The sequence below is a fragment of the Apodemus sylvaticus genome, chromosome 2 (assembly GCF_947179515.1).
Source record: "Apodemus sylvaticus chromosome 2, mApoSyl1.1, whole genome shotgun sequence".
NCBI lineage: Eukaryota > Metazoa > Chordata > Mammalia > Rodentia > Muridae > Apodemus > Apodemus sylvaticus.
Genome location: NC_067473.1, coordinates 161,355,733 through 161,383,490, shown reverse-complemented (window position 1 = coordinate 161,383,490; position 27,758 = coordinate 161,355,733). Strand labels below are relative to the sequence as shown.

At 48.1% G+C, this 27,758-nt stretch overlaps 1 protein-coding gene across 2 annotated transcripts in view; it reads right to left on the bottom strand.

Annotated features, from left to right (window-relative positions):
• Ano2 (anoctamin 2) overlaps positions 1-17,744 on the bottom strand; it is a 325,589-nt gene extending 307,845 nt beyond the window's left edge. For both annotated transcript variants that reach the window (XM_052172696.1, XM_052172697.1), the window contains exons 1-2: positions 17,724-17,744; positions 16,526-16,852 (exon numbers count right to left, since the gene is read on the bottom strand). In XM_052172696.1, coding sequence (XP_052028656.1) covers positions 16,526-16,852; positions 17,724-17,744 — 348 coding nt within the window. The remainder of the gene's footprint in view (positions 1-16,525; positions 16,853-17,723) is intronic.
• Positions 17,745-27,758: the final 10,014 nt, after the last annotated feature.

The following is a 27,758-nucleotide window of genomic DNA, read 5'->3' as shown; positions in this document are numbered from 1 at the left end:
ATGTCAGCAAACCCAGGCAGGAAGTAGCATTGAGCGGATTCAACCTGGAAAAATGTGGCCATTGCATCAGGGGATAAATAATCAGAAACACAAATACTCAGGTGGGAGGGGGGTGCCTGGAACGGGGCGCAACCAGCCCGGCCTTTGGACAGGAGCTTGCAATGTGATCCAGTGGTGGGGATTAGGGAACTGGATGCAAAGAGGTGATACCCCAGTGAGGACCAGGAAGGAACAGGGGTGGGGCTGAGCAGCTGCTCCAGGGCTCCCAGGAGGCTAGGATGGAGACCAAGCTGAGATGGCAGAAGAAAGGCTAGGTCAGACTGCCGAGAGAGATCATGGACAGCTGACTGGAAGCCTGGTACAAGGTCGGGAGGCGAGGTGTGGCCAAAATGACCCTGAGACTTGTCATGAACTTCAGCTGTGACTGCAGAACTCTGGCAGCTGATCAAGTCTGTTGATGCCGGTAGACAGAGGAATCCAAACCAACAGAAAGCACTCGAGTCAAGTACCCGGGTCAGTCAGTCACACATCCCAAGTCAGCAGCAGAGCTGGGGAAAGGCTCTGATCTGCAGACAGTGAGGCTCCCTCCTCCCCGGGTCCATAATCCTCCCAGTGCTCCATTGCCTAGAACATGGGAGCCTCAAGAAGAAAGCTCCTGAGACAAATCCTCACGTACATTAAACCCAACGGGGCCAATCAACTGCATGGCATCTGACCCAGGCCTTTGCCATCAGATATTTGCTCTAGAGGGATTTAGGCCAGACCTTAAGAAGAACTTCCCTCTTGAGTCTTGAGATACTGCATGAGTAAGCGAAAGAACCAGTTGAGACACTTCTTCTTCCAAAGGTTTCTTAGCTAAATTGTACTTGGTATACAAAGAAAGCATCCTCTCAGCAGTGGATGATAGACAGAGGAGCACCTTGCTTCAAACAAAAATGAAACTCCAAAGCCAAGATGTAAGTGGCAAACAAAGTAACTTCAGTGTGGACTAAAATAAAAGAAAGCAGTAGGGGTAACATTAAGTCAGTTAAATTTTAAATTGGTGCTCTATATGACAAGTCCTGCTCCTGTGTGTTGGTCCAACTTCTAGATCTAACTATAGCACAAAGATGGAGGATTTCTCCAGGAGCCCAGGGATGTACAGGTCTCTATGGCAATAGGAATATCTTCCTGGGAACCATCTTGTGGGACACTTCCTGATGAAGCACCAGTCCTGGGGTGCTAATCTTGGGACAGCTTTAGCAAGTGGGGTAAGGGGCATCTGACCTACATGGTCTCCAAAGAGTGTAGCAGATGTCTGAGCCTTTCCCTGGCCCACACCAGAACGGAAGAAACACAGCCAGGGCCCTGGTTGAGACTTGACTTATACAAGGTCATCACAGCTGCAAAGAACAACAAAGGCTCTTGGAGAAACTTCAGATCTAAGATTAAGGAGCTGAAAGAGCAGCAAATGTTGGGGTTCCCAGAGCCCCAACTAAAGTACTAAATGTTGGGGTTCCCAGAGCCCCACCTGAGGGAACAAATGTTGGGGTTCCCGGAGACCCACCTGAGGTACCAAATGTTGGGGTTCCTGGAGACCCACCTAAGGGAACAAATGTTGGAGTTCCTGGAGCCCCACCTGAGGGAACAAATGTTGGGGTTCCCAGAGCCACACCTGAGGGAACAAATGTTGGGGTTCCCAGAGCCCACCTGAGGTATGCTCACTCATAATTGTCAACTCATATTGCCATTTGCCTCCTCGCCCAACATTAAGCTCCCCAATCTATGATGTGGCAGAAATCACCCAACTAGGTTACTGCAGAGAACAAGGAATGTGGGGTACCAGACAATGCATCCAGCCTTGCACTAACAGCTTGGGGTGCAGCGTCGACCTGGCATTGGAACTGAGCTTTCTGCCAGAACTTTCTCCGAGGAATTTCTTTTTTTTTTTTAATTTCTTTTTTAAAAATATTTATTTATTTTATGTATATGAATACACTGTAGCGGTACAGATGGTTGTGAGCCTTCATGTGGTTGCTGGGAATTGAATTTAGGACCTCTGCTCACTCCGGTTGGCCCCGCTTGCCCCAGCCCAAAGATTTATTCATTATTATATGTAAGTACACTGTAGCTGTCTTCAGACACCCCAGAAGAGGGCATCAGATCTCATTATGGATGGTTGTGAGCCACCATGTAGTTGCTGGGATTTGAACTCAGGACCTTCAGAAGAGCACTCAGTGCTCTTAACCACTAAGCCATCTCTCCAGCCCCTCTTCTAGGAATTTCTAAGCACCCTACCATTCTTGGTTCCTATCATTACAGTGAGACAGAATGTGTGGAGGGGAAGGGAGACTAGAGACAGAGACAAGGACAGAGAGAGACACAGGGACAGGGGTGACTGGGACAGAGACAAAGGAAACAAGGTGAGGGCACCTTGTAATTACCCATCTGGGTAAGAGCGTCCAGCAGATAGGCCACACACAGCCTGGAGGGAATTACGTACGCTGTGCCAGGAGGGCCAGGAGATCCTAGGCTATCCATGTAATTCTGCCTGGCTTAGATCTGGATTAATGACTGAATTAGCCTCCCTTTCCTGAGCATCCTCACAGCAGGCTGGAATGACCCACAATGCCAGAGGCGGCGAGCAGATTAGGCATCTGCCCTGTGTAATTAGCCCCTGTGTGGGGGAGCAGACAGGGTTACATGGTCACCCTTCGTGGTGCACAGCAGCCTCCGGCCTTCTTTCTTTCACTCAACCCTGAAATGCCAGAAGGTGGGGTGCTCCCTGTGAAACTGTGCTCCTCCTCTCCGAGTCTGGGAGGCCTCTACACTCAAGAGGTGCTCCATCCCACACATCACATAGCTGACACACATTAGGCTCTGAAGTAAGCAGCTTAAGAACGCCTGGGTAAAGGGAGGAGGGGGCAGTCCCATCTGGGGCCACCTGCCGCCGCCACCTCCGCCACTGCCGCCTCCGCCGCCGCCGCCGCCGCCGCCCGCTGCTGCTTTGATCTGTTTTTTTGTTTTGGTTTGGTTTGGGTTTTTGTTTGTTTGTTTTTGTTTTCTTTTCCATAAGGGCGGCTGCAGTAAATGGAGCCAGTTGTGGCCAATCAGAGCAAGGACTAACTAACACTTGAATGAAAAGGAGGGCCACTGAGGAGGAGAGGGGCTTGCCTAGGAGAACCAACCACTTCCTGACTCCACCTCAACCTCCTGACTCCACCTGACTCCTGGTACCCAGAGGCAGAGATGAGCAGAGCAGCTAGGGACAGTCTCAGCTCAGTCCTGCACCCGTGTGCTGGCGTGCCGCACTGTCCTCTCTGTGGCTGCACACTCACAGGCTCTCCAGATGCCACAGGACTCTTCCACAACCCAGGCACTGTCCCCATCTTAGGGTCATTCTTTTTGGTTTGTTTATTTTTTTGTCTTTTTGTTTTTTTTAATATTTTTATTTTCTATATTCTTTGTTTACATTCCAAATGATTTCCCCTTTCCCGGATCCCCCCTCCCCATATGTCCCATAAACCTTCTTCTCTCCATCCACTCTCCAATCACCTCCCTCCTTTTTTTCCTCTGTCCTTATATTCCCCTCCTATGCTAGATCAATCCTTTCCAGGATCAGGACCTTCTCCATACTTCTTCATGGGAGTCATTTGTTATGCGATTTGTGCCTTGGGTATTCAGGGCTTCTGGGCTAATTAATATCCACTTATCAGAGATTGCATTCCATGTGTATTCTTTTGTGACTGGGTTACCTCACTTAGGATGATATTTTCCAGATCAAAACATTTGCCTAAAAATTTTGTAAATTCATTGTTTCTAATTGCTGAGTAGTATTCCATGGTGTAAATATACCACATTTCTAACCTCACATTCCAGGAACTCAGACTGCCTGTCACCCCAGCCTTCTGGCTCCAGACCCATAAACTCCTGTCAGGAGTAGTCTGAGGCAGACTGAGCCTGGCCATAAGTGTAGCCCCTGGGTAGCTTAAGGTAGATACAGGAGCCCAGCTGCCGCCTGCCCACCACCTCCCACCTACGGCTGAAGGAAGGGAAACAGTCTGCAGAGTGAGGAAGCCAAGAATGGAACATCCATTCTCCATGCCCAGGCCCTTCTAAATAACCAGTACTCCAGATTCTGGGAGCCAGGGCCACCCTTCCCATTCTTCACAGATGGTAGGAGCAGAAGGTTACACAGCTGCCAAGCTCTGGCTCAGGTCCAGATCCTAGGTGGCACAAATTGTATAAGCCACCAACTCTCCATCATTTTAGACTAGGGGACATACTGTTCAGGGATTCAATAAGGCCCACAGTTCTCCTGAGCACCTCCTGTCAGACAGCGGCATTCCTTCCGAAGATGGGAAGAGGGGCAGGGGAGAAGGCTCAGTAGCTAAAAGCACCGGTCATTCTTCCAGAAGACCCAGATTTAATTCTCAGCACAAACATGGCTGCTCACAAGCCCCTGTAACTCCAATCCCAAGGCACCCGATGCCCTCTTCTGGTCTCTGAGGGTACTGCATGTGCATGCTACCCAGACATGCATACAGTCAGGCAAAGCACCCATACACACAAAATAAAAATAAAAGTTAACAATTATTTTTTAAAAAAACTGAAGATTGGAGAGAAACTCAATTTAACGCATAGGGTGAGAAACACACAAGAGGTTAAAGTGCAGTCGAGATCAAGGTGGGTGTCCTGGCTAGTTTTATGTCAACTTGACACCAGCTAGAGCCATTTTAGAAAGGGCAACCTCAACTGATAAAATACCTCCCGTGGACTGGTCTGTGTACAAGTCTGTAATACCTTTTCTTGACTGATGACTGAGCTAGGAGAGACCAGCTCGTGGTATGTGGTGCCAGCCCTGGCTGGAGGTCCTGAATTGTATAAGAAAGCAGGCTGAGCAAGCCATGGGGAGCAAGGCAATAAGCAGCACCCCTCCACAGCCTCTGCCTCAGCTCCTACCTCCAGGTTCCTGCCCTGCTCGAGTTCCTGCCCTGACTTCCTTCAATCATGGACTGTGATGTAACAGTGTCAGCAAACTCAACATTTTTCTCCCCAAGGTTTGATCATGGTGTGTCTTCACACCAATGGGAATTCTAACACACTGGGAGAGACAACTTGTCTTATTATACTTTATAAATCATGAAGCATTTCCCTTGGGGAGTTGTAAGTTTCAGATCACAAATACGCGATAGAGTGAGTATGGGCAAGAACTTACACAAAGGCGCACATCGGGGAAGGAAGCCCTTCACCCTATATCCAGATCTCATCCCAGGGTGGCACACTGCTGAGGAAGAGGACACAAGTCACCTCTTGATTTCTAATCATTCAGCAAACAGCCCATGCTCGCAGGCTATAACCCAGGTCACTCTACACATATCTTCCCACCTCCACAGAACAGTATATGGCAATGCACACAACACTGTATTCACACATGGGTGGTGTACACAGGAAACCAGCATCAGGACCACACAAACTCCAAGGGCGCCCTGAAACCCTTAGGGATTCCCGTGCTTGCTCCTGACAGAGGTCAGAACATAGCAGCTTAGCCATCACATCCTTCCCTCCTGATTGGCTATTCCCAAAATGCTGCAAAAAGCCTCACCAGGCCTCCCATAGCTGTGGGTGAGTTAGATGCAAGACCCCAGGCTGGAAGAGCACCGAGACTCAGGAGCATGACCTCATTGGTTCCTAAACAGAAACGCAATGTGGCAGGCAGAACGCCATGAACCTGGTCCAGGCCCAGACTCCAATCCCTACAGAGTCTAACAACCTCATAAGACAGTGGAAAGCAGCAGTTGAGGCCCCACCCAAGCCAACAATGCCCCCTAAACTGGGTTCACATCCTGTAGATATCACAATGAACCCAGAATTCCCTAAAAGCCCAAAGCCACAAAGACTGTCCCGTAAATCTTAACAGATACACAAACCCTCTAATTTCAGCTGAGCTTCTGGGCAGAGGACTGAAGATGGAGTCTAGACAGTGATTAAACATCATGACCAAATGCAGCTTGGGCAGGAAAGCGTTTGTTTGGCTTGTATGTCCATGTCACTGTCTGTCATTAAAGGAATTGAGGCCAGGAGCTCAAGGCAGGGATCTGAAAGCAGAAGCCGTAGAGGAGCACTGCCCACTGGATTGCTCCCCTGCCTTGATCACTTAACTTTCTTATACAACCCAGGACCAGAGGTGGCACTGCCCACAGTAGGCTGTGCCATCCCACATTAATCATTAATCAAGCAACTACCCCTGTCCCAGGCTGGAAAGATAGATCAGACACTAAAAGCTAGACTCACAACCAAAAAGATAAGAAAATGTCCTCACAGACTTGCCTACTGGCCAATCCCATAGAAGCACTCGCTCATTGAGATTCTATCTTACTGGATAACTCTAGCTTGTGTAGAGTTAACTCCCTGAATGTTTAATCCCAACATTCAAACTAGGAATAGCTGTGTAGATTACCCATGGTGCATGCAACAAGGAAGAGGATCACACACACACACACACACACACACACACACACACACACATACACACACACACACACTCCAGACTAAGTTGTAAATAAGATGTGGCTGACCAACTCTATGACTGTCTGTGAATATTCTTCACTTTTCTGCCTCTACTGGAAGAAGGCTGACAGCCTCTGAAGATTGAACAGAAGATACACAAGAACGAATCAGAACTCAGAAAGTTACTGCACTCGTGCCATTGCTTGGTGAACTGGGAAACACATTTTCAAGTTTTACTTCAATTTGGAACTTTCCTATGGTACTAGCCTCCAGCTCGTGGGTTGGGGCATGGTGGGCAAACACTCTCCACTGGCATACATGCACAGTCCATCAACTGTTATTTCAATGCAGACTACCTCAACCCAAGCTAAACAAAACCAGTATTGTCAGAGTCGTAACTTGGGAAGCCATGACTTATGCCAAGCCCTCTCCTGTCCCACATGAAGTCAGCTCCAGGGAGCAGCAGGTAGCAGAGAGCAGGACTTGGAAGCAGGTGTTCCAGCCTTCTGTTCACTCCCTTCCTGGGCTCAGCCAGACCACAGCACTGACCACCTGCCTCCAAAGCACAGTGGCTGCTCTAGTGACTCTTTCTTGGGTCCCAAAAACCAGACCAAGACAAGATTCCCTGGGACCTCTCTAAGCCTGTCAGTTCCCTGGCAGAAGCTGCAAATGTCCCCAACTGGCTTCTCTTCACATCAGGAAGGCAAGACTCCTGGTAGCTATATAGGTTCAGAGAAGAAATCCAAGGGTTTGTCAACTGTTTTGAGACATGAAACCCAAGACACAGCAGTGAAATGCATGAGCCCTCTCCTTGAAATGTTTACAAATGTACAAGAAGGACAGTAAGACTGAGTTTACAGACAGGAGGTTTTCAAGTATAAACAGGGCCTGGGATTACGGTCAGTAAAATGCTTGCCCACCAAGCATGATGATCTGAGTTCAGGTCCTCAGCACCCATGAAAAAGCAGGATGCTGCAGTTCCTACCTGGAATCCTATCGTGGGGAGGCAGAGGCAGAAGGATTCTTGGAGCTCACTGACTGGCCACCCCAAGCTGCTTCATGGGCCCCAGGTCCTAGTGAGAGACACTGTGTCAAAACATAAAGGACCAACACCCAAAACAGGCCTCCACAAGAACATGGAAGCACACATACATACATGCTTGCATACCTGCACACACAGGAACATGTGCACATACACACACACACACACACACACACACATTTTAAAGTGTAGCTAAATTTGTGAAATTAGTAACCTACTTAACTTCTATAGCTATACATTAAATAAGGCCTATCAACACACCAAAAATATGTCATAATTCAAAAAAATTACATACAGAGGAATGTAAATGTTTTAGAAAATCTCTACCATGGTCAAGATATGACACAACCTATGGTCATCCCTATGAGCAGTAAAGTCACAGAAATACCTAAATAACTTTGATTGTAGTGAATGGTAATTTTCAATTAAGTGGTTTGGTTGGTTTCCTGCCATCTGAGTTTCTGGACTCTAATTCTAAATTCCATTCTCAAAATTCCCAAGATCAGAAAACTCCTACTGCTACCTGATGACCCCTGAGGTGGCAGACCAGGGATGTCAGGAATGCTCTCCCTGCACAGAAAGGACAGAGACTGAGCACCCTCACAAAGCACTCCCCCTCTGTCGAGGGAGATTGACTCAGTCTGCTATGAACAGCACCCACTTCAGATAAACTCTCTCTGGTGGTTAATCTTTGCTGTTAAGTTGGCTGCATTTAGGATCACCTAGGAGATTGGTGAGGCACATCTGTGGGTGTCTCGGATGGGATTCCCAGGGAAGATGAACTGAGTGGGGAGATACGCCCTGACTGTGGGCAGCACCATCCCACAGGCCTGGGGCCCAGATGTGACAAAGGGACAAAGAGAAGGCCAGCCCAGTGTCAGCTTGTCCTTTCCTTCACTTCCTATCTGCTGACTGAGAACCCTCTGATGCAAGCTCCCACTCCACGATGTTCTTCCCAAGTACAAGGAGCCAGGTAACTGTGGAGGGAACGCTCTGAGATCAGGAACCAAATTAACTTTTCCTCCTTTGAGCTGTTTATCTCAGGCTTTCAGTCAGAGTGGCAGTAAAAGCAACAGGAGTTTGTGCACACCAGCATCTTGGCATATGTCAGGTGATCCCTCCAGGGGGGAGGGGAGGGGGGGAGAAGGGGTGGCATTGATAACATGGGAACACAGTCCACTAGCATCTGCCTGACCCCATCAGCTGGGACAGGGACAGAGAAGGTGGCTTAGCTAGGAAGCTTTAAAGAAGGGTTCAGATTTTCCACATGGCTCTCCTGAGACTCCACATTTCCTTAAGCTGAACTGTGTGAGTCTCTTCTCAAGTCTGTCTTGCCTTGAAGGCAGGGACTGAGTCTTATTAGCCTCTGTGCCACCCAGCCCAGGACCCAGTGCTCAGAAAGGCCTTCAGAAATGTCACAAGTCGAGAAGCAAGACAGAGCAGTAGGGAGACAAGCATAAGCAGCCTCAGACTGACAATGACTGAACTCTCAAGTGACAAATGGTGTCTTTCACAGAGTATCTCCCAGGTCCCAAAACACGCAGCAGTGCCACAGAAGGAATGATTAGTAGGGAAGAGACCAACTGTTGCACAACTCTCTCTTTACCACAGTGCTTGGGAAATGACTGCAGGCAACTAGAGTGATGTTTGGACAGTCAGCATAGCCCCATTTTCCAGACACCATCTTTGAACCCCTACTGCCATCATACCTGGAGTAGGATTCCAGCCTCATGGAAAGATAACAGCTTAGCTTCCAGGAAAACAGACTGAGCACAGTGGAAGCCTGCCCTCTGGCCTTGTGTGTTTGCACACATTGTCCGTAGTCAGCTCATTTGGTTAAGGCATTAGCTACTGTAGTGAGCTGCAAGCTGCATCCTCTCCTGGACAACACAGTTCCTACTCTTTATGTGACTGAAAGAAATCACCCAACTAAATCTTCACAACTGTAATGCTCTATGATCCCATTTCCTCCCGAATAGCATGTGGTAACAGAAAACAAGCAAAACACACAACTAGAAAATTGGGTGCCCCGGGGCCAGAGCCCTTCACAAGGATGAGCGTGCTTTGTGCCCATTGGGATTATAGAACAGATATAACAAGTCTGAGCCTGGAAGTTCCTTTCCAGTGCCTTTGAGAGATCCAACAGAGGGACAGATAGGCCTCTTAGCAAACGCAAAGTGCAGACTGAAAGAGCTCCCGCAGATCCTTCTGTCTGCTCTCCTTAGACCCATCATTCCTTCAAATCCTGACAATGCATTGAATCCATGGCCAGGATGGTGAGGATCCAAACACTTCCCAAGAGAGGAGCAGGGATTGGGAGACCTGGAACCAACCAGCTGGGCAAGGTACTTCAGGGTCCTTGGTCCATGGGAAGGGGCAATGACTGTTCCGTCTACCCCAATGAGGTTGCTAGGATGAGCACGACATGGGAACACTGAATGCCTGTTTTATTCATATTTTTTATCATAAGGGAATAGGTACCTGGAGTGGGGTGGAGATGGGGCTTCAGCTCCCTCCTTGCTCTCCTCTGGGTCTTCACTTCAGGCCTGCCCACTGAGATCTGATCCCACCCACCCTTCTGTGGCCGTATGGTCCTAGGACTGTCTTCTTGTATCCCTAAAGATCCCTCAGGGTAGAAGAGAGGCAAGAGAAAAGCCCAAGGCTCCAGTGTGCTACTCTGGGGTGGGAATGAGGAACACATGCAAGACCAGGGTTGATACCCACACTCCTGAGAGCACAGAAGCCACACTACAGAAGAGGAGACTACACATTGTCAAAACCCAGATCAGTACATCCTTCCCTGACCAGGTCCACCCCACCCTCTCCCAAGGAGGCAAAAGACTCACTTCCTAGCAGAGTCAGTCAGGCTCTGAAGACCCTGCTCCCTCAGAAGCGTACCACCACCTCACTCCGGTACCCGCTGCCTGCTCAGTGTGTGCCCGTGCCATAGCTACCAGAAAGATTCTATAGGACACTGTCGCCCTAGGAAACCAAACGGCAAGATTTTCCATATTTAAAGTCCTAGCTTTTCCTAGAGAAAAGAAGCCAAAGAAAGATCTGGAACCCTACGAGGAGAAGCAGAGCTTGGCTTTAGATCTGGAGAAGCAAGGTCTCACCATCTCACCTGAGAGAGAGATGGTGACCAGGTAGCTTAGTTCTCCAGAGACTAAAGGGAGCTCGCTAGTCTGCAACTATTAAGACATACCCCAACTATTAGTGTATACCCCTGATAGAAAGGAGGGACACAGCACCCCTACTTCAGTTTTAAGAACTCAACTCCTGGTCCCTGCAGAGATCTCTATGGATGGGTGATGAGCACGGCCCCCATCTACTGGACGTTTGGAAAGACGGAGCACCCAGTCAGAACAGAAACATGTTTTGTGGTACCACAGATCCAGTCAGGAATTTCCCAAAGTCATGAAAGCCCTTCCCAAGGAACACCATTTCAACTGTTTAGGCCAAGAAGGAGGTTAAAAGGAAAAGTCAAAAACCTAAAAGCATTCCTTAAGATTCTAAAGACATTGCAATGCCTGCCTTTCAATCCCATCTCCAGTGGACTCTATCGAGAGATTATGATGTCCCACATCCCATATGTTCCTTTCCATAGATGGAATGCAGTCACTCGGGAGCCACTGTGAGATGCTCACAGTCAGGAGATGGGCTCCTCTCTGTAGAGAAAGATTTAGTCCCTTCCTGGGTCTCACCTGATGTTAAGTTATGGAGAAAAGAGGTTGACCTCTTGAAGGATGCCAGGGTTTCCAGGGCCCCTCAGTCAACACATGGCCCACTCTGTGACTGACACTGACAGACACAGTTCTCAGAGCTGCTCAAGATGGTAAGCCAGACATGATAGTGTCAGCAGAAGCTATCAGTTCTCTGGTGTCCTAACTCTAGGAAAGTCAACAGTCCAGGGTGATCTGGCTTCCTTATCGATACCTTCTCCTCAACTTCTGTTTCAAAGATATACCCACATGGGCTTTGAGATTTCAGGGCCTGGAGGATGCAATAAGATCTTGCCTCAAAGTGTCAGAACACTGTCCCAGCCTCTGCCTACATTACACACCTCCCATCATGGCTCTGGAAAACCCCTCCCCCAAACACCCCTGATCACAGCATCATCTCAGTCTCCTGTTGGCTCTTTGGTCCAATGCAGAAAGTTTGGAAGGCAAGTGTGGACAGACGGGACCTCCTAGCACTTCCACAGTGGTCTTATCCAACTTATTCCACAACCCTACAACGACCAGAGGAATGTGAGTTCTGGCTGAGCTCACTCCTAGACAGATGCAACTGCTCTCCAATTTAGGAGAGATTTCCATATCTGAAGAAGTGGTCCTTGGTTTTATGAATTGGTAACAAGAATACAAGTACCTTTGTGAGCCACAAGCATCCCTGGGTGTGGTTCTAAACTAAATTATCATCAGCTTGCCAAGCAGAAGAAAGCACAATAGGCCAACTCTCACACCTCTGATAACATTCTCAATCACCTTCAAAGGATGAGTGCCTACAAGTCAATGCACTAAAACTCACTCAAAACAAAAAGTAAGAGGAGAAGAAGGAGAGGAGGAGGAGAAGGGGAAGAAGAGGAAGAAGATGGGGGAGAAGAGGAAAAGGAAGAGGAAACAGCAGCTGGTGAGTGCACAGTGATAGCATCCTGTTTAAGGAAAGGATCAGAAATGAGTTCTGCCATATTCAGAGCCTGGTGGGCACAAAGTTCTTTTCCAAGTGAATAACTTTAACGGGCATCTGACAGAAACCCTTTCCTGTTTCACTGTTCTTAAGGTCAAAGTGAAATCAGAGTCTAAAAGGCAGCCCTGCCCAGTGGAGAGAGAGAGAACTACTGAGCAGGTGGGACCTTGATGGGGAGCTGTTCAGAAGCCCACCACAGGCTACATGGATGACTCTCCCACTGATGCTTGGCCTCAAGATGTAGAGAGGAGGAGGAAGCAAAGCCAAGAAGACTAGAAAATGCTGGCCCTGCATGGGTTGACAGTTCACCGTTGGTCTTGCTGGGATATCCTCACAGTGAGAGGTAACCTAAGAGTCCCTTGCTATGAAGATAAGGTGGGGCCCATAAATGACCCTTTAGAAATAAAGGGTGATATATATATATATATATATATATATATATATATATATATATATATATAACATATATATGCAGAGCATGAGGGGTCTGAAAACTCCAGCATGGCAACAGTAAAGTAAGAAGCAGAGCAAGCTGCAAAAAGCATATTGTAAGTGAATTGAAAGTGAGCACCGTCCCCCTCCTCCCCCCCAAAATGTCAGCATCAAAAGGATCCTAGAGATAGGATGATGAAACACAATGTTACAGCCCAGGAGGGGAGTCTAGAATAAAGGACAGCAGCTAGAAGCGAATCTGAATAGAATATGGGTTTTAGTTAATAATAACGTGTCGATGTTGGTTCATTAATTGTAACAAGAATGCTACATTAATAAGAGGGTAATAACAGGGGAAGCCAGGCACAGGGTAGGACATAAGACCTCTGTGTACCACTTCCAATTTTCCTGTAGCTATAAAACAGTTCTAAATAATAGTCTATTTTTTAAGATGGAAAAAAATACAAAATTGCACACAGCATTTCCCAGAAGTGTGATGTGCTAGAATGATTGCCTACGGAGAGAGTAGCCATGAAGGACAAGGGGCGTGTCTTCAAATGGTGATAATGATAGCAGTGTGCCGAGGGTGCAGAGGGCAGCTAGCTCTCCCAATGTGTGATATCACACTGGCCAGGCGGGTCAGAGAGAAGGGATCCCACAGGAGAAGAGTAGGTCATGTTGGGGCCAGGGGTAGGAGAGCAGAAGGGGTTCCGGGAGGCTGAGCCGTGAAGAAGGAGAAGTGCTTAGTTAACCTTAAAGCCAGAGGAGGCTGGGAGGGCGAGCCTTGGTAGTTGTACAATAGAGGTAACTTTGCAGGACAAGACCTTCAACCTCATCTAAGGTCAGCCTCTCAGCTTTCTCTGGGCTACAGAGTTCAGATCAACATCGAATCCGTCATCCCTGATAACACATGGGGCATACTTGAGCTATATATTTAAAACAAAAAATACCTACAAAGCTACTCATTGTTGGTCTGAAATTCATTTTAACAAAGCATCTATATTTTGTTTGTTATATGTGAAAGCCCTGAAAGCAGCGTTCTGTTCAGGGTATTTTCATTTGCCTGTCTCGCTCTGTCTTTTTTTACCAACCCTGGGAAGGGTATACTACTATTCCTGTTTACACACAAGGAAACTCTGACTTTAAGGTCCTAAGTTAATGGAAAATGCACGAGAGGGAAACACGCTAGTCCATCAGCCTTCTGGGAGCGCCCTCCTGAGAGTGGCCTGTACTATTTCCCAACCAAGTCCACTCCCTGACATCGGAGACAGCTGTGTAGACTGCAAACACTCAGAGCTCCTGGTATAGCCATGTCCTTGAAGATGCCTGCTCTGCTGACTCCTAGTGAAAGGACCAAATGAGCTTTGGGTTTCAAACATCAGAAATCGGTAGCTCGAAATAAAGGGGCCCAAAGCATTCAAGAGGTTACTAGGGGACCTAGAGGAAAGCCTCCTGCCAAATGGTCTGCATGAGCCGTGTACCATAGGGCCGGAGCCAAGATACAGCACCCCAGCTGAGGACAGAAAAGGAATGATGGACCTCTGTGAGCCCCTTCCAGTGTGAAGCCAGCATTAATGTTAATCTTGCAGATTAGTTTTTAGATGACAATGCTTTCCTGACTCGCAGCATGGCCCTCTTTTTTAAATAGCTCAGTCCTAAATGTGATGTCTTCATCAAACCCCTGCCCTCAAGGCCCAGGGATCTATTCGAAAGGGCAAAGGAAAGGTCATAAGAGGTGAGGGATGAATCCCAAGAAACAGTGTCTTGCAGATACGACAGGACACATGCGCGTGTAAACTCACAGACTGTGGCAGCATCACAGAGCCTGCACAGATCCTATAGAATCCCAGCACAGAGAGGGGAAAGTGGCCCTGAGTGCCACTCCTAACCCAGAAGCTATGTGCAACTAATGCTCACTGCCAAAGGGAAAATTCATTCTACAGTGAAGTGTCACTGGGCATACCAACCACACTCCAGGCCAGGCCTCAGACCCAGGAGTAGGTAGCCAACACAAAACAAACTCCTTGGCTGTTTTGTGGATTGTTTTTGTTTCTGTTGTCCTTGTTGTTGCTGCTGCTGTGCTGTTGTTGTTATGGCTTTTTTAAAAATTTACTTGTCTTTTGTTTGTTTTGGTTTTTGTTTGGTTGTTGTGGGTGGTTGCTTTTTGAGGAGGACACATAAAATTGGATGGGTAAGGAGGTAGGGAGAACCTGAGAAGAGTTAGGAGAGTGGGAAAAGCATAACCAAAACATATCACATGGAAAAAATAGTAAAAAAAAAAAATCATAGTAAGTGTTCACTGTGTACCTCGTGTATACAAGATACTGTGCTACATGTTTTCATTTCCCCCACATAACCATGGGACATGTAACACCAGAGCCCAGAAAGGAGGTTATTGATTTTTCAAATAAAGACCTTAAGTTTCCTCTAAGAGGCCAATCCTTTACACAACTGATACCTATATGACACCTATTGTGATACACATTCTATCCCAGGTTTAGGAAAGTCTTGATCCAGCATTGTAGGGGAGTACCAGGACAGAGAAATGGGAAGGGGGTGATTTGGAAATGGGCAGAGGGAAGAGGGCTTATGAGACCGATGGGGAGAGGGGGGGAACCTGGAAAGGGGAAAGCATTCAGAATATAAACAAAGAATATAGAAAATTTTAAAAAAATTAAAAAGAAAAGAAACAAAGCCCCAACCTTCATGGATCTGGTGGGGCACAGATAAGAGACCCCTCCCACACGGCTGCAGGGAGCAGTGCTAAGCTAAGTAGGATCAAGAAAAGAAGAGCAGGGGCCAGGGATGGAAAGGAAAGGCTTCATGACATTTTACTGCCAATGGTCAGGGAAGGAGGAAAGAGCAGAGACCGGAAGTGAGGGCACGGGTCTGAGCAAGAGCTCCTGGAAGAGAGGACTTTATTAGAGTCGATATATCCACTATCTAACCCAGAACTATGGTTAGGCTGGTGGCTAGCCTGGAATACAATTTTGAAGGAAAGAAGATTAGAGACAGACAGTTTGGAAGAAATAGTAAGGCCAGTATACTTTGAAAAGATCAGAGTGCATGGATGGGTGGAAGGAAGGGTATGAGAATGGGTGGGAGGATGGGTGGGAGGATGGGTGGGAGGATGGGTGGGAGGATGGATGAGAGGATGGATGAGAGGATGGGTGGGAGGATGGGTGGGAGGATGGGTAGGAGGATGGATGAGCGGATGGATGAGAGGATGTGTGGGAGGATGGGAGGGAGGATGGATGGGAGGATGAGTGGGAGAATGGGTACATAGATAGGTAAGTAGATTTCCATGGATTGCCTTAGCCTACTTACCAAGGGTGAAATACAGATATGTATACACATTCATACACATGTACATATACATACAAATACACACACAAGCATACACACACATACCTTACAGATTTATAAATATGTTCAATGATATCCCATTCAGTTCCCTAAAGTGTCTCATTACAGATTCCTCAGGATGCTCTGAGCATGCCCATCCCTTACTGAAGGGGATCCCTATATCCCCACAAAGAAATTTAGATCTAAGTTCAACAGGAAAACCAGGTCTTCATGCAAGGAAACCACACTAGAGAAAGCCACAGACCCTCGGGGATCCAGGTCTAACCAGACTGTTAGGCCCTTTGGGTGTGTGCACGGTCAAGCACGGGCAAGGCACACCACCACCATCCCACAGTGTCATGGACCCACCTGGCCAAAGTTATCACATTACCAAAACTGCTGCAAGGCCTTGGGCCAACGTATCTGCTTTACACAAAAGGAAAGACCAAGCTGTCTGCCAGAGCAAAGCCAAAGCTTTGCTAACCACCAGGGCCCATCCCGCCCTGAGACCCGTAGCCTGGCCAGCCTCACCTCCAAGTCCTTCTCCAGCTCCAGCCCAGCCGCCATCAGGTTGTGCTCAAATTCATCTCGCTGCTCCCTCCTTTCCTCTTCCAGAGCGTCCAGTGGGCCAAGCTCAACATCGCCAGGGCCCCCGCCATGGCGCTCCTTGCCTGTCTCCCCATTGGAGATAACAGCCAGCGAGTGTCCAGGGGAGCCATGACCCACGTGTGCGCCCCGTTTCCGGTAGTGGTACGCAAGTACATAATCCACTTTCCTCTGGTTGTCGTGGAAGTGCATGCGGCTCAGACGGGCTTCCGAGGACGCGGGCTCATTGGCATCCAGGTAGTTATTGATGACCTGGCCAGAGAAAGTAGCACAGGTAAGGTCAGAATAAGGAGAGTAAGAGACAGAAGAGGATGCTTTGATGCTCTGGGACAGACTAGGAAGCAAGTCTCTCTGTCCAATGGATGGATCAGCAGTCTAAGCCTGCTTGTCACTGTCACCTGTAGCCCTCCACCCATGTGTGCAGTTTGGGGATCAGTACACACACACACACACATGAGAGAGAGAGAGAGAGAGACAGACAGACAGACAGACAGACAGACAGACAGAAACAGAGGCAGACAGACAGACAGATAGACAGAAATAGGGAGAGAGAGACAAGCAGACAGGCAGAGACACAGACAGACAGACAGACAGACAGGCAGGCAGGCAGACAGACAGACAGACAGGCAGGCAGGCAGGCAGGCAGACAGACAGGCAGGCAGACAGACAGACAGACAAGCAGGCAGGCAGACAGACAGACAGGCAGGCAGGCAGGCAGGCAGACATACAGACAGGCAGGCAGGCAGACAGACAGACAAGCAGGCAGGCAGACAGACAGATGGACAGGCAGGCAGACAGGCAGACAAACAGGCAGGCAGACAGACAGACAGACAGATTGCACACCCGGTAGCACACACCATTGCCAGTTCACATGGCCTGCCCAAACACTGAAGCCCGTGCCCACTCCAGCTCACCGGCACATGCCTGGGCACCTGCAAGCAGTCCCCTCCACTCACGCCTCCCTGGCTCAGCACTTCTGCACACATGTGAGGGCGCCCATATGCACAGGCACACAAACCAATGCGCAGCCCTCCACCTGCACCATGGCACACCCACGCATGTGCTGCTCCCGGCAGAGCTGCGCGTGAGCCGCACACGCTCCGTAATCCCACGGCTTACTTACTGGCAGTTGCTCTGGATCCATCCCAGCAAAAGCCAATTCCCAGGCTCCTCTCCCACCCCCGGGAAGTCACTGGGCTTTCTGCACCTCACAAATCCATCTCCTCCTCCTCTTCCTCCTCCTCTCCAGCCACTAGCAAGGACCCTGCCAGTGACAGATGCAGGGAAAGTGACTGCTTCCTCTCTCTTCCACTCTGGACTAGAGGGAGGCAGAGGAGGAAAGAGCGCGAGGCGGAGCAGGGCAGGGACCTGCCTCCATCCCTCGGGGTGTTCCCTTGTTTATTACTGGTTTGATACCCAGCTGCCTCAGCAGCCACCTGAGAGGTCACCAGGGCAACCAGATGAAATGCCAGGCACAGGAGAGAGGCTCGCAGCCACCAGAGCTAAGGAGGCAGGTTTCTCAGGCCTGTGGGAACGGAGCCCGGGAGTCTGCCTGCCCAACAGGTAGGAATCATCTGCCTCTCCTTGCATTCTCATTTCCAGATCCTTCCCTGAAGGGGATAGCTAGCGCTTCTAGAAATGTGCGAGATAGGGAAGATGAAAGTATTCTCCCAAAAACCCAGGGCTTTTCACATCAGCACACATCAGCCACAAATGACAGGATGGCCGGTGGGAGACTCCCGTAGGGCATCCATCAGTACTCACAGAACGGTCTCGGGAACTCTCTCTCCTGGCGACCTGGCTAGGGTGTAGGCTAGAATTGTCCCTCTGACCTGGGGCCCTGGGTCCTGGCACCTTGAGGTACTGCTGCCCGTGTTTGGGGCCCTGGCTTCCTCTGGCCACCGTCCGTGAACTCAGCCGACGTGGAGATCCAGGGAGCAGAGGGATGTCTGTGAGGAAGGAAGACAAGAGAGGTAACACAAGGGAGTTCAGGTGACAGGAATCTCAAGACACAGGATCAAAACCAGTTACACTAGAACTCTCTGAGGCTCCACAGAAATGACCTGCAGTTGGGTTTGTTTCTTTACAGCCTTATTTGGCCACATTCATTTTGGCCAATGGGGATAAAAACTAGTGGTAACTCCCCTAACACACACACACACACACACACCACAGCTGTCATAATCTCACACATGTGTGCTCAACATGCAATGGTGAGGCCCAAAGCCAGTACATGGTGCCTGTTAGGCAAAGCTCTCCACCACTGATCCACTGTTGCTCTGTCCTTACTTTATCCTTAGGACCATGGTAGCTGGCCAGTGAGTCTGCAGTCTGCAAGAAGAGAAAGGGATGGCAGCATCAGCTGGAGCACCTCCCAGCATCAGCTGGAGCACTTCCCAGCATCAGCTGGAGCACTTCCCAGCATCAGCTGGAGCACTTCCCAGCATCAGCTGGAGCACTTCCCAGCATCAGCTGGAGCACTTCCCAGGGAAATGGGACTTTAGGGCCTCCCCGGTACATCAAGGTCAGTAGGCACCTTGAACACCAGCAAGGAGAGACCAAGGACAGATCAACAGTGGACCCACTGAGGCAGCAGGGGACCCACCGAGGGCAGCCTTACCCTCTAAGTGGGGAGCATCCTCCAGTGCACTTGAGAACTTCTCATAGGCCCACTGTTCAGGTCAAGTTCTCTTCTGGCCTTTGCCAGTCAGGGGCCCTGAGTCCACCCTTTTCTTTCTAGTCTCTTCTCTAGGAGACTCCAGACAGTATGCCTACGCTTAACCCTCAGCTTTGTCGCTGGTTAGCACTGTGGCCACTTGTTTCTTCTACTATAAAATGAGGAGAATCTCAAACTTGAAGGACAGGTGTGGAAATGGGAACAGAAGAATATATGCAAAACACCACACCCCCAATAGTGATGAGCCTCTGAGTTCCCAATAAAGGGTGATGATTATAATATTGTTGTCATTTTCATTTTAAGCACCACATGAGCAGAAACAACACCCTGTACACACAGATTGATCCTAAGTCCCCTCCCAATGGATGAATGAATGGCCGTTCTGAAAGATCTCTTGAAATGCCTTCAAGACCAAGGGTAGTTTAGTGGTAGAGCATAGTTTTCCCCCCAAAAAGAAAACCTGAATCACCATCAGATTAATTACTAGCCCTTAGGCATCCAGCTATTTACTGGATTGTTCCCAGGTATCCAGGACATGTGGTGACTGAACTTGAGAAGGATGGCCTCTTTAAGACTTTGCAGGACAACTTGGCAGTGTCCAGCAGGGTTGCTGTAGTTTGAATGGGAAACGTCTCTGTAGGCTTGCATGTTTAAACCCTTGGTCTGAAGCCGGTGGCTCTACTTAAGAAGGTCACAGAACCTTTGGAAGTGGAGCCTTGCTGGGGGAAATGGGTCATTAGAAGCAAGTCTAAGGTTTTGTGTCCCAGTGTCCTTTCCCGTCCATCCTCTGCATCCTGACTGTGGATGCTGCCTGACCAGCCAGCCCCCTCCACACACCCCCATCCCTGCCACCATGTCCTTCCCAAGTCATCCCTTCAAACCGTATGCCAGAATAAACCTTTGCTTCTTTAAGATGCTTCTGCTCGTGTCCGTTGTCACAGCAACTAACCAAGGCAAACGTCCATGACGCATCCTTGTGTGTGGAGGCTCTGGTCTCAACCGTGGGAGACCAAAGAGCCTATAAAACATCAAATTAGAACTCAAATCTGGAACTGGATCTCAAAGAGTGAGTAACTTCTGAAAGTCGGAGGGAACGAGGGTTGTCCACAGACACAGAGCACACAGCCCGACTACACAATAGTGGTCTCCCAGCCCAGGACAGTAAGGAGGGGCCTCCCTCCTTTTCTGCCACCTTGACCATCTTTCCTTCCTTTGTGCCTTTCTGCGTACCTCTGCCTCAACTGTCCCAGGGAAAACCTTAGACAAGAAAGATGATATCTCAGAGAAAGTCTAGAAGGTCTGGTCTTAAAGCCCAGGACAGTCCAGATGCAAACTTAGAGGTGTTCATCTAGGACCCCTGTCCCTGGGAGTTATCTTCTAATATCATAGCTGAGAAGCAATCCAGAGCTTAGGTCAAACTGTGTATCATCTCCTAGGAAACCCCTGGGGCCTCCTGAGCACCCACCAGCCATCTTGCAGCCTCTGCATCCTCTTGGCCAAATGCATCACAGCTACCTGGAGGCTCTGTTTTTGTGACAATCTCCCAGACCCTGTTGATTAGGATGAAGTATTTGGTGGTTCAATTTCCCCAATTCTAGAAAGGCATTCCAGGCAGTAATAGCATAGATCGGGGAGCTGCAAGCCTGCTATGTGCCGTCAAGTAAAGGCTGTGGAGGGATGTGTGAAAGCTGGCTTGGAGATGAGAATGGATCAGCAAGAAACAGGTCAAGACCATCACGCCCACCCTGTGGAATGGGTTAGCCCATTCATTTGGAAATCATATCTCTTCACCCTTCAGTCTCTTGGCTCCTATCACATGTTATCTTAAACATCAAACAGAGCCCTGGACATTGGTGCTTTCAGGAACCATGAGGGTAGAGGACACAGCTTACTCAGCTCTGCATCAGTTAGATAGATGGTCCCAAGTGTAGGACCTGTGGCCTCACCACACTTAACTTCTTCCACTCCTGAGAATGTCCTTACCATCTATCACTGACTTCCAAAATTTACCTTCTACCCATAGTTCCCCAGGCACAGTTGTGCACATTGCCCTACCTGCATGGCACCTCCACTTAGGTGGCTGAGAGTCACTCAGAGTCAACACTCCCCAAATCAGACTACTGATCGTCTCCCAGCAAGGTTCTTTTACAGGATTACCCACTCTATTCATGCTCAGGATATCCTGTAAACTCAAAACACAGACAGAAATCTAGAGATGTCTGCCCTCATATCCCATATGCCATTTGACACTAATCCTAAAATTTTATTCCTAAAACATCTGCCAGACTGGTTGTGGTTTTTGCCTTTACACAATTGATTGCCAACCTCCCAACCTCATTCACCTCGACTCCAGTGGCATCTTGCTAGCAACTGTCACTGCTGTCACCCTTGCTCCCCGTGGCTGTTGTGAGCGTATGAGTGCAGCGACTCTGTCATAGCCAGAACACTCATTTCACCCCAGTTCTCCTCACCTCTGGCTCTTACAATTTTTCCAACCCCCCTTCCATTATTGTTGCTGAGCCTTTGCAGGGGAATATGATATAAATGTCTTGTTTATAGCTGAGCACTCTATAGATACTTAATCCCAAAATATATTTCTTTTATTTATTTTTTTTATTTTCATTTCAAGTATATTATTCCCTTACCTGATTTCCCCTGCTCCTGGAAACCCCCTATTCCATCTCCCCTCCCCCGGCTTCTATGAGGGAGTTCCTCCACCCACCCACTCCTGCCTCCCCACCCTTGATCCCCCTACACTGGGGCATCTATTGAGACTTCATGGGACCAAGGACCTCTCCTCCCATTGATGCCTGACAAGGCCATAATATAATATTTCTTAAAGCCTAAAAAGACCTGTAACAAGTAATGACAGTACAGTAGCAATAAAAGTCTCCCAATAACAAGCATCCCAGGACTGTCCCTTGCTAGATGTCATCAGGCCTGCAAAGAACTAACACATACATACTTCATACTTCACATACGTATTTTATGTTGTGAACAGTTGGGAGGACTGGGATGAAACAGGGTCTTCTGGCTATGACAGGGTCACAGAACTGGTGCACTCACAACAGCAATGAGAAGCAAGGTGACAGAAGTGACAGTTGCTAGCAAGCTGTCACTGTAATCGAGATGAATAAGAGTGGAGGTCAGTACTAGGTTGTGTAAATTCTTCAAACCGTGTATACACATTAAACACACTTCAAACTCTTCCATAAAATGGAAAAGGAAAATATGCTTCCAAACTCCTCCTAGAAGCCTGCATTGCCTATAGGCCAGGCAAAGAGGCAAATAAAACACAAAACTATAGACCCATTTCTTTGTTTCACATAGATGCAAAAATCCTCAGTAAAATCCCCACAAGCAGAATTTGACAACATACTTTAAAAAACATACCATATGGATAAGGCAATTCAGCATGCACAAATCAATGAATTCAATACAATCACAGCCCATGACCAAGACAGATCAATGTGCACAAATCAATAAATGCATAAGTAGAAGCAAGGGTGAAAATCACATGACTATCTTAATAGTCACAGAAAAAAAGAAAACCTGAGAAATTCCCTCCATTATCATAAAAGTCCTGAAGATGCTAACTGTAAATGGATCATACCTCCACACAGCAAGGTCTATCCAGCAGGATGACAGCCAACATTATTCTGAATGGGGGAAAGATGAAATCACTTCCTCTAAAATCAAAAACAGTGTAGAGGTGCCCTATGTCTACAGTCTTGTTCAATATAGTATTTGAATTATTAGCCATAACAATAAATAGAAAAAAAAGAAAAAGTAAGAAAGATGATAGACCCTAGGCTTAGAAGACCCTAAAGTGTCCATTAAAAAAAATTTCTGGTTTCTTTGAATTCCAGAAAAACATCAAGACATAAAACCAATATACAAAGATCAATAGATTTTTTAAAGACTAATAATGAATCTAGAGAGAGAGAAAGCAGGAAAATAATGTTATTCACCCCAGCTTCAGAAATAATAAGTTACTTATGGACAAACGTAACCATAGAGGCAAGGGGGAAAATGCTCTGAAGCAAAAACTGTGAAACACTGAAGAAAGAAATAGAAGGCACTAGACGTTGGAAAGTCTAGAAGAAGTTGTAGAGTTCCTGTGTTGGTGCAATCAATAGTGTTATAAACAACATGCTACTTGTGATGGTTTCTATATGCTTGGCCCAGGGAGTGGCACTATTAGAAGGTGTGGCCCTGTTGGAGTAGGTGTGTCCATGTTGAAGTAGGTGTGTCACTGTAGGCGTGGGCTTTAAAACCCTCACCCTAGCTGTCTGGTAGTAAGTATTCTACTAACAACCTTCAGATGAAGATGTAGATAGAACTCTCAGCTCCTCTAGCACCATGCCTGCCTGGATGCTGCTATGTTCCTGCCTTGATGATGATGGACTGAACCTGTGAGCCAGCCCCAATTAAATGCTGTCCTTATAAGAATTGCCTTGGTCATGGTGTCTATTCACAGCAGTAAAACCCTGAGACACTACTGAAAACAACCTACAGTCACTGTAGCCTCCAGCTAAATTCCAGTGACATTCCAAACTTTCCCCTGTCTATCCAGTTCCAAATTCCAAAAGGTATGGGCTCCATAGGCTCCAGCTGCTCTCCACAACCTTTCTCCATCTTCCCAGCATTTGGTGCTGACAGGTGAAGGCTTCCTAGACCTCAACTACCCAACCCATACGTTTCATGCCCAGCCATCACCCAGGGCCAACAGGGTGTTCCTTAGGTAGAATGGGGAGTTAAAAAGAAAATAAACTATAGGGAATTCAGGCTAGGAAAGACCTGTATCTAAATAACCAAACAGAGCCGGATTTCAGAGCCTACCTATAGCTGCCCTCAGTTCCTTCCTCAGCCCACCCCTCTCAGTTCTGATATGCCTTAGTCTAGACCAATGTCCCCCATTCATCACCAGGGATTTCCCATAGCCATCCATTCATTCAATCCTTGGTTGCCTTGATGAATACATTTATTTACACTAAACAGCACTAGACAACATTCCCATTGAGCAGAAGTAAAAAGCGTTTTGAAAACATTAGTAGGTTTGTTGGGTGGAGGTCTTGGTTTGAAGGCATGGTCTCTCATGGGGACACTGATGGAGCATGGCAGTTGACAGGAGAAATGCTGTGAAGTAGGGGGTTCCATCTGAATCCTTCAAATCATGTCAGAGAGAGAGAGAGAGACATGAGAGGAGGGAGGAGGGGAGGGAGAAAGAACATAAGAATTAAGGGAAGATTGGGCATTCAAACGGCAGCAATGGACAGGAATTCAAGAAAAATTCAAGCAGGCACCATGACAATAAGCAGGAGCAAGAGACCAGCGTGGGTGCAGGACAGAGGCAACGTGAGTCCTCATCAAGGCTCTGGAGCATCCATCCCTGAGAGGATGCAGGACCAGGCTTCCCTCCCAAGGGTTCCGGGCTTCCAGGCAACAGGGCTTTTCCTCCAAGTCCCCTCCTTGGCACCATCACTGTCCTATCACTACTGATGAGTGAAGCACGCAGAACCCAGACTTTTTTAGAAGGCAGACTCAACCAGATGTTGCAACACCAGGCCTGAGTGGGCTGAGGCAGTAAGATTACCAAGAGTCCGAGGCCAGCCTGGAGAGCATAGTAAGTTCCAGGCAAGCTTGAGCTAGACAGTCAGACTTTGTCTCAAAAGGGGAAAGGACATCCTCCAACACTACATCTCAAGGACAGCTTCTGGGAAGAACAGTCAAGCTCAGGACATCAGAGGGAGACGGAACAGTGTGACTCTCCAAGGCCAAGAACAGGGATCCTGGTAGCAATGGCCCTAAGCCTCAGAGAGACCCGGGCACTTCTACATTTGAAGGGCCTCACCTCAGGGGGCCAAAGGGGGTCTCATGGGAATCTCCAAACAACCCAAGTTGTTGTTGCTCTCCACAAACTGTCAGCAAGGCCCTGTTGCTGAAGACAACATCTACACAACCCACTGAAGAAGGAGTCAAGCTGGAACTGACATAGAGCCTTCAGACCCTATATTCTAGCACCTTTGGTACACCTTTTCATTCTACCAAAAGAAAAACATGACCACAGAGCCAACTATAAACCCTTTGATATGTTGTCCTACCTACAAGATATACCAGGGCAATCATGGCACAAAGCCTATGGGAGTGACGAACCAATATCTGATTTGAGGCCCACTCCAAGAGACGGAACCCCTACCTGACACATTTGGTTGATCAGAAACCAGAGACCCAGGGTCAAATCAAATACTACTGTTCTAAAATAAAAAAAGTAGCAATAAAGTGACTCCTAATGACGTTCACACAGATCAGTGCTGTTCAGCCAACATCGGAGAATCGTTCTCCTGCAGTAGATGGTGACAAATATAGAGATAGACCCACAGCCAGACTCTATGCAGAATGAGAGGCCCTGGAACACTCAGTGCTAAATGAGCTGTCTCTATCAAATCCCTCAGGACTTAGAGAACCCCATGGAAGAGGAGGCAGAAAGAGTGGAAGAAGCAGAGGGGATGAAGGTGGTCAAGGAAACAAGACCCTCTAAATCAACACGAGCAAAGCTCAGAAAAACTCAGAGACTGCAGCAGTGTGCTCAGGCCTGGCACAGATCCACACCAGGACCTCTGCCAATATATATGTGGCTTCCAGTTTAGAGTTTTTATGGGGTTCCTAAGTGTGTGAACCAGTGGGTCTCTGATTCTCGTTTCTTCTCGAGGGCTCTTTTCCTTGTGTTGGTTTGTCTTGTCCAACTCCTATGCAATAGTTTTTGTTTAATCTTACTATGTTTTGTTATGTTTTATTATTATCCCTTAGAAGCCTATTTGTTTGCTGATGAGGGGAAAAGGGGAAGTGGATCTGGGTGGGAGAGGAGAAGAGGGGGGACTGGGAGTAGAGAGGGGAACTGTAATCAGGACATATTATGTGAAAAAAATCTATGCTCAATAAAGGGAGGAAATAAAGTAGGCTATGCTAGATGTATTAAATACATTTTCAACTTACAGTATTTTCAAGATGGGTTTGCTGGGATGTGAGCCCATCATAAGCCTAGGAGCAGCTCCGTCCTGAATGAACGGACATCCATGTGGGGACATGCATGTGGGGACATCCATGTGGGGACATCCATGTGGGGACATGCATGTGGGGACATGCATGTGGGGACATCCATGTGGGGAACCACTGCTTCCACTGAGCAATCCTGAATGAGCTTGAGGCATCAGTTTACAATGGGACCCAAATGTTTTGCTGATCATGACTTACACTTCAGGTCCCGATGAACAGTACCTCCCACACCACCTCTGAAAGCAACCACACACACACACACACACACACACACACACACACACAAAGCCTTTTGCAAATCTGCCTTCTTGGCTCTACTTGCCTTTCATCATGGGCTCAGTCACAAATAAACACCCCATCTTGACAGCATAGGAGATCACCTTGTGTATAGACCGCCCTGCCACTGGTCTTACTTCCCTCCCTGCTGTGATTTGAATTGAAAATGCACCCCACAGGCATTTGAACACTTAGTTTCCAAGTGGTAGCATTATTTGGAAAGATCGGAACCTTTAAGAGTTGGGGCTTTGGCTTCATTGCAAAAAAAAAAAAAAAAATGGGTCACTTGAAGGGGGGACATTGAGCGTTATAACCCAGCCTCACTTCTAGCCTAAGTGTTCTCCCTCTCCTCCTCCTTCTCCCCCCTCCCTCTCCCATCCTCCTCCTTCTCTTCCTTCCTCTTCCTCCTCCATCTTCCTCTCTCTCCTCTCTCTCCTCCCTTCTTCCCTCTCTTTTCCTCCCTCTCTCCCTCTGTCTTTTCTTCCCTCCATCTCTCCCTCCTTCCTAGTGGTGCCAAGTAGCAAACAGGAACTCCACACTGCAACCACCAGAGAGTCTCCGACCACTGGAGTCACCACCACAATGCTCTTTCACCACCACGCACGGCATCCCCTCAAACCATGAGCCAGAATAAGACTTCCCTCCATTGAGCTGCTTCTTGTCAGGTACAAAGTCACACCAACAGGAGAGGCAACTAACACACGAGCTCTCTATCTTGGCTCGCATCAGACTCAGGCTGCCCTTGTGAAGCAACTGGACCAAGTCATTCCCATCTGCTGGCTTTCTACTCTTGTTAGGATGAAAACCAAGCTTTCTAAAACATCCATATCGCACTTCTCACGCTCTTTCCCGCACCTACCTGCTGGAACTGCTTCATCTGCTTCCTACGTCACTCTACCCCATCCTGCACTGCACACACCATTGCCATGTTGTAAGCATGCCTAGCTGTCCCCTGGAAGGCCAGAGCTGCTCTACACAAACCTCTATATCTCCGTTCATTCACTCCAGAGCCGCTTAGCTTACCATTCATTGGACTGTTCACATTATAAGGCTGAACAGAACATAGTCCTTTCCAACAAGCCCTAGGTTCTCACAGGGAAGGAGGCTGACTGACGAAGAAAGGCCAAAGCTCTCCACTCTGCTTGGAGG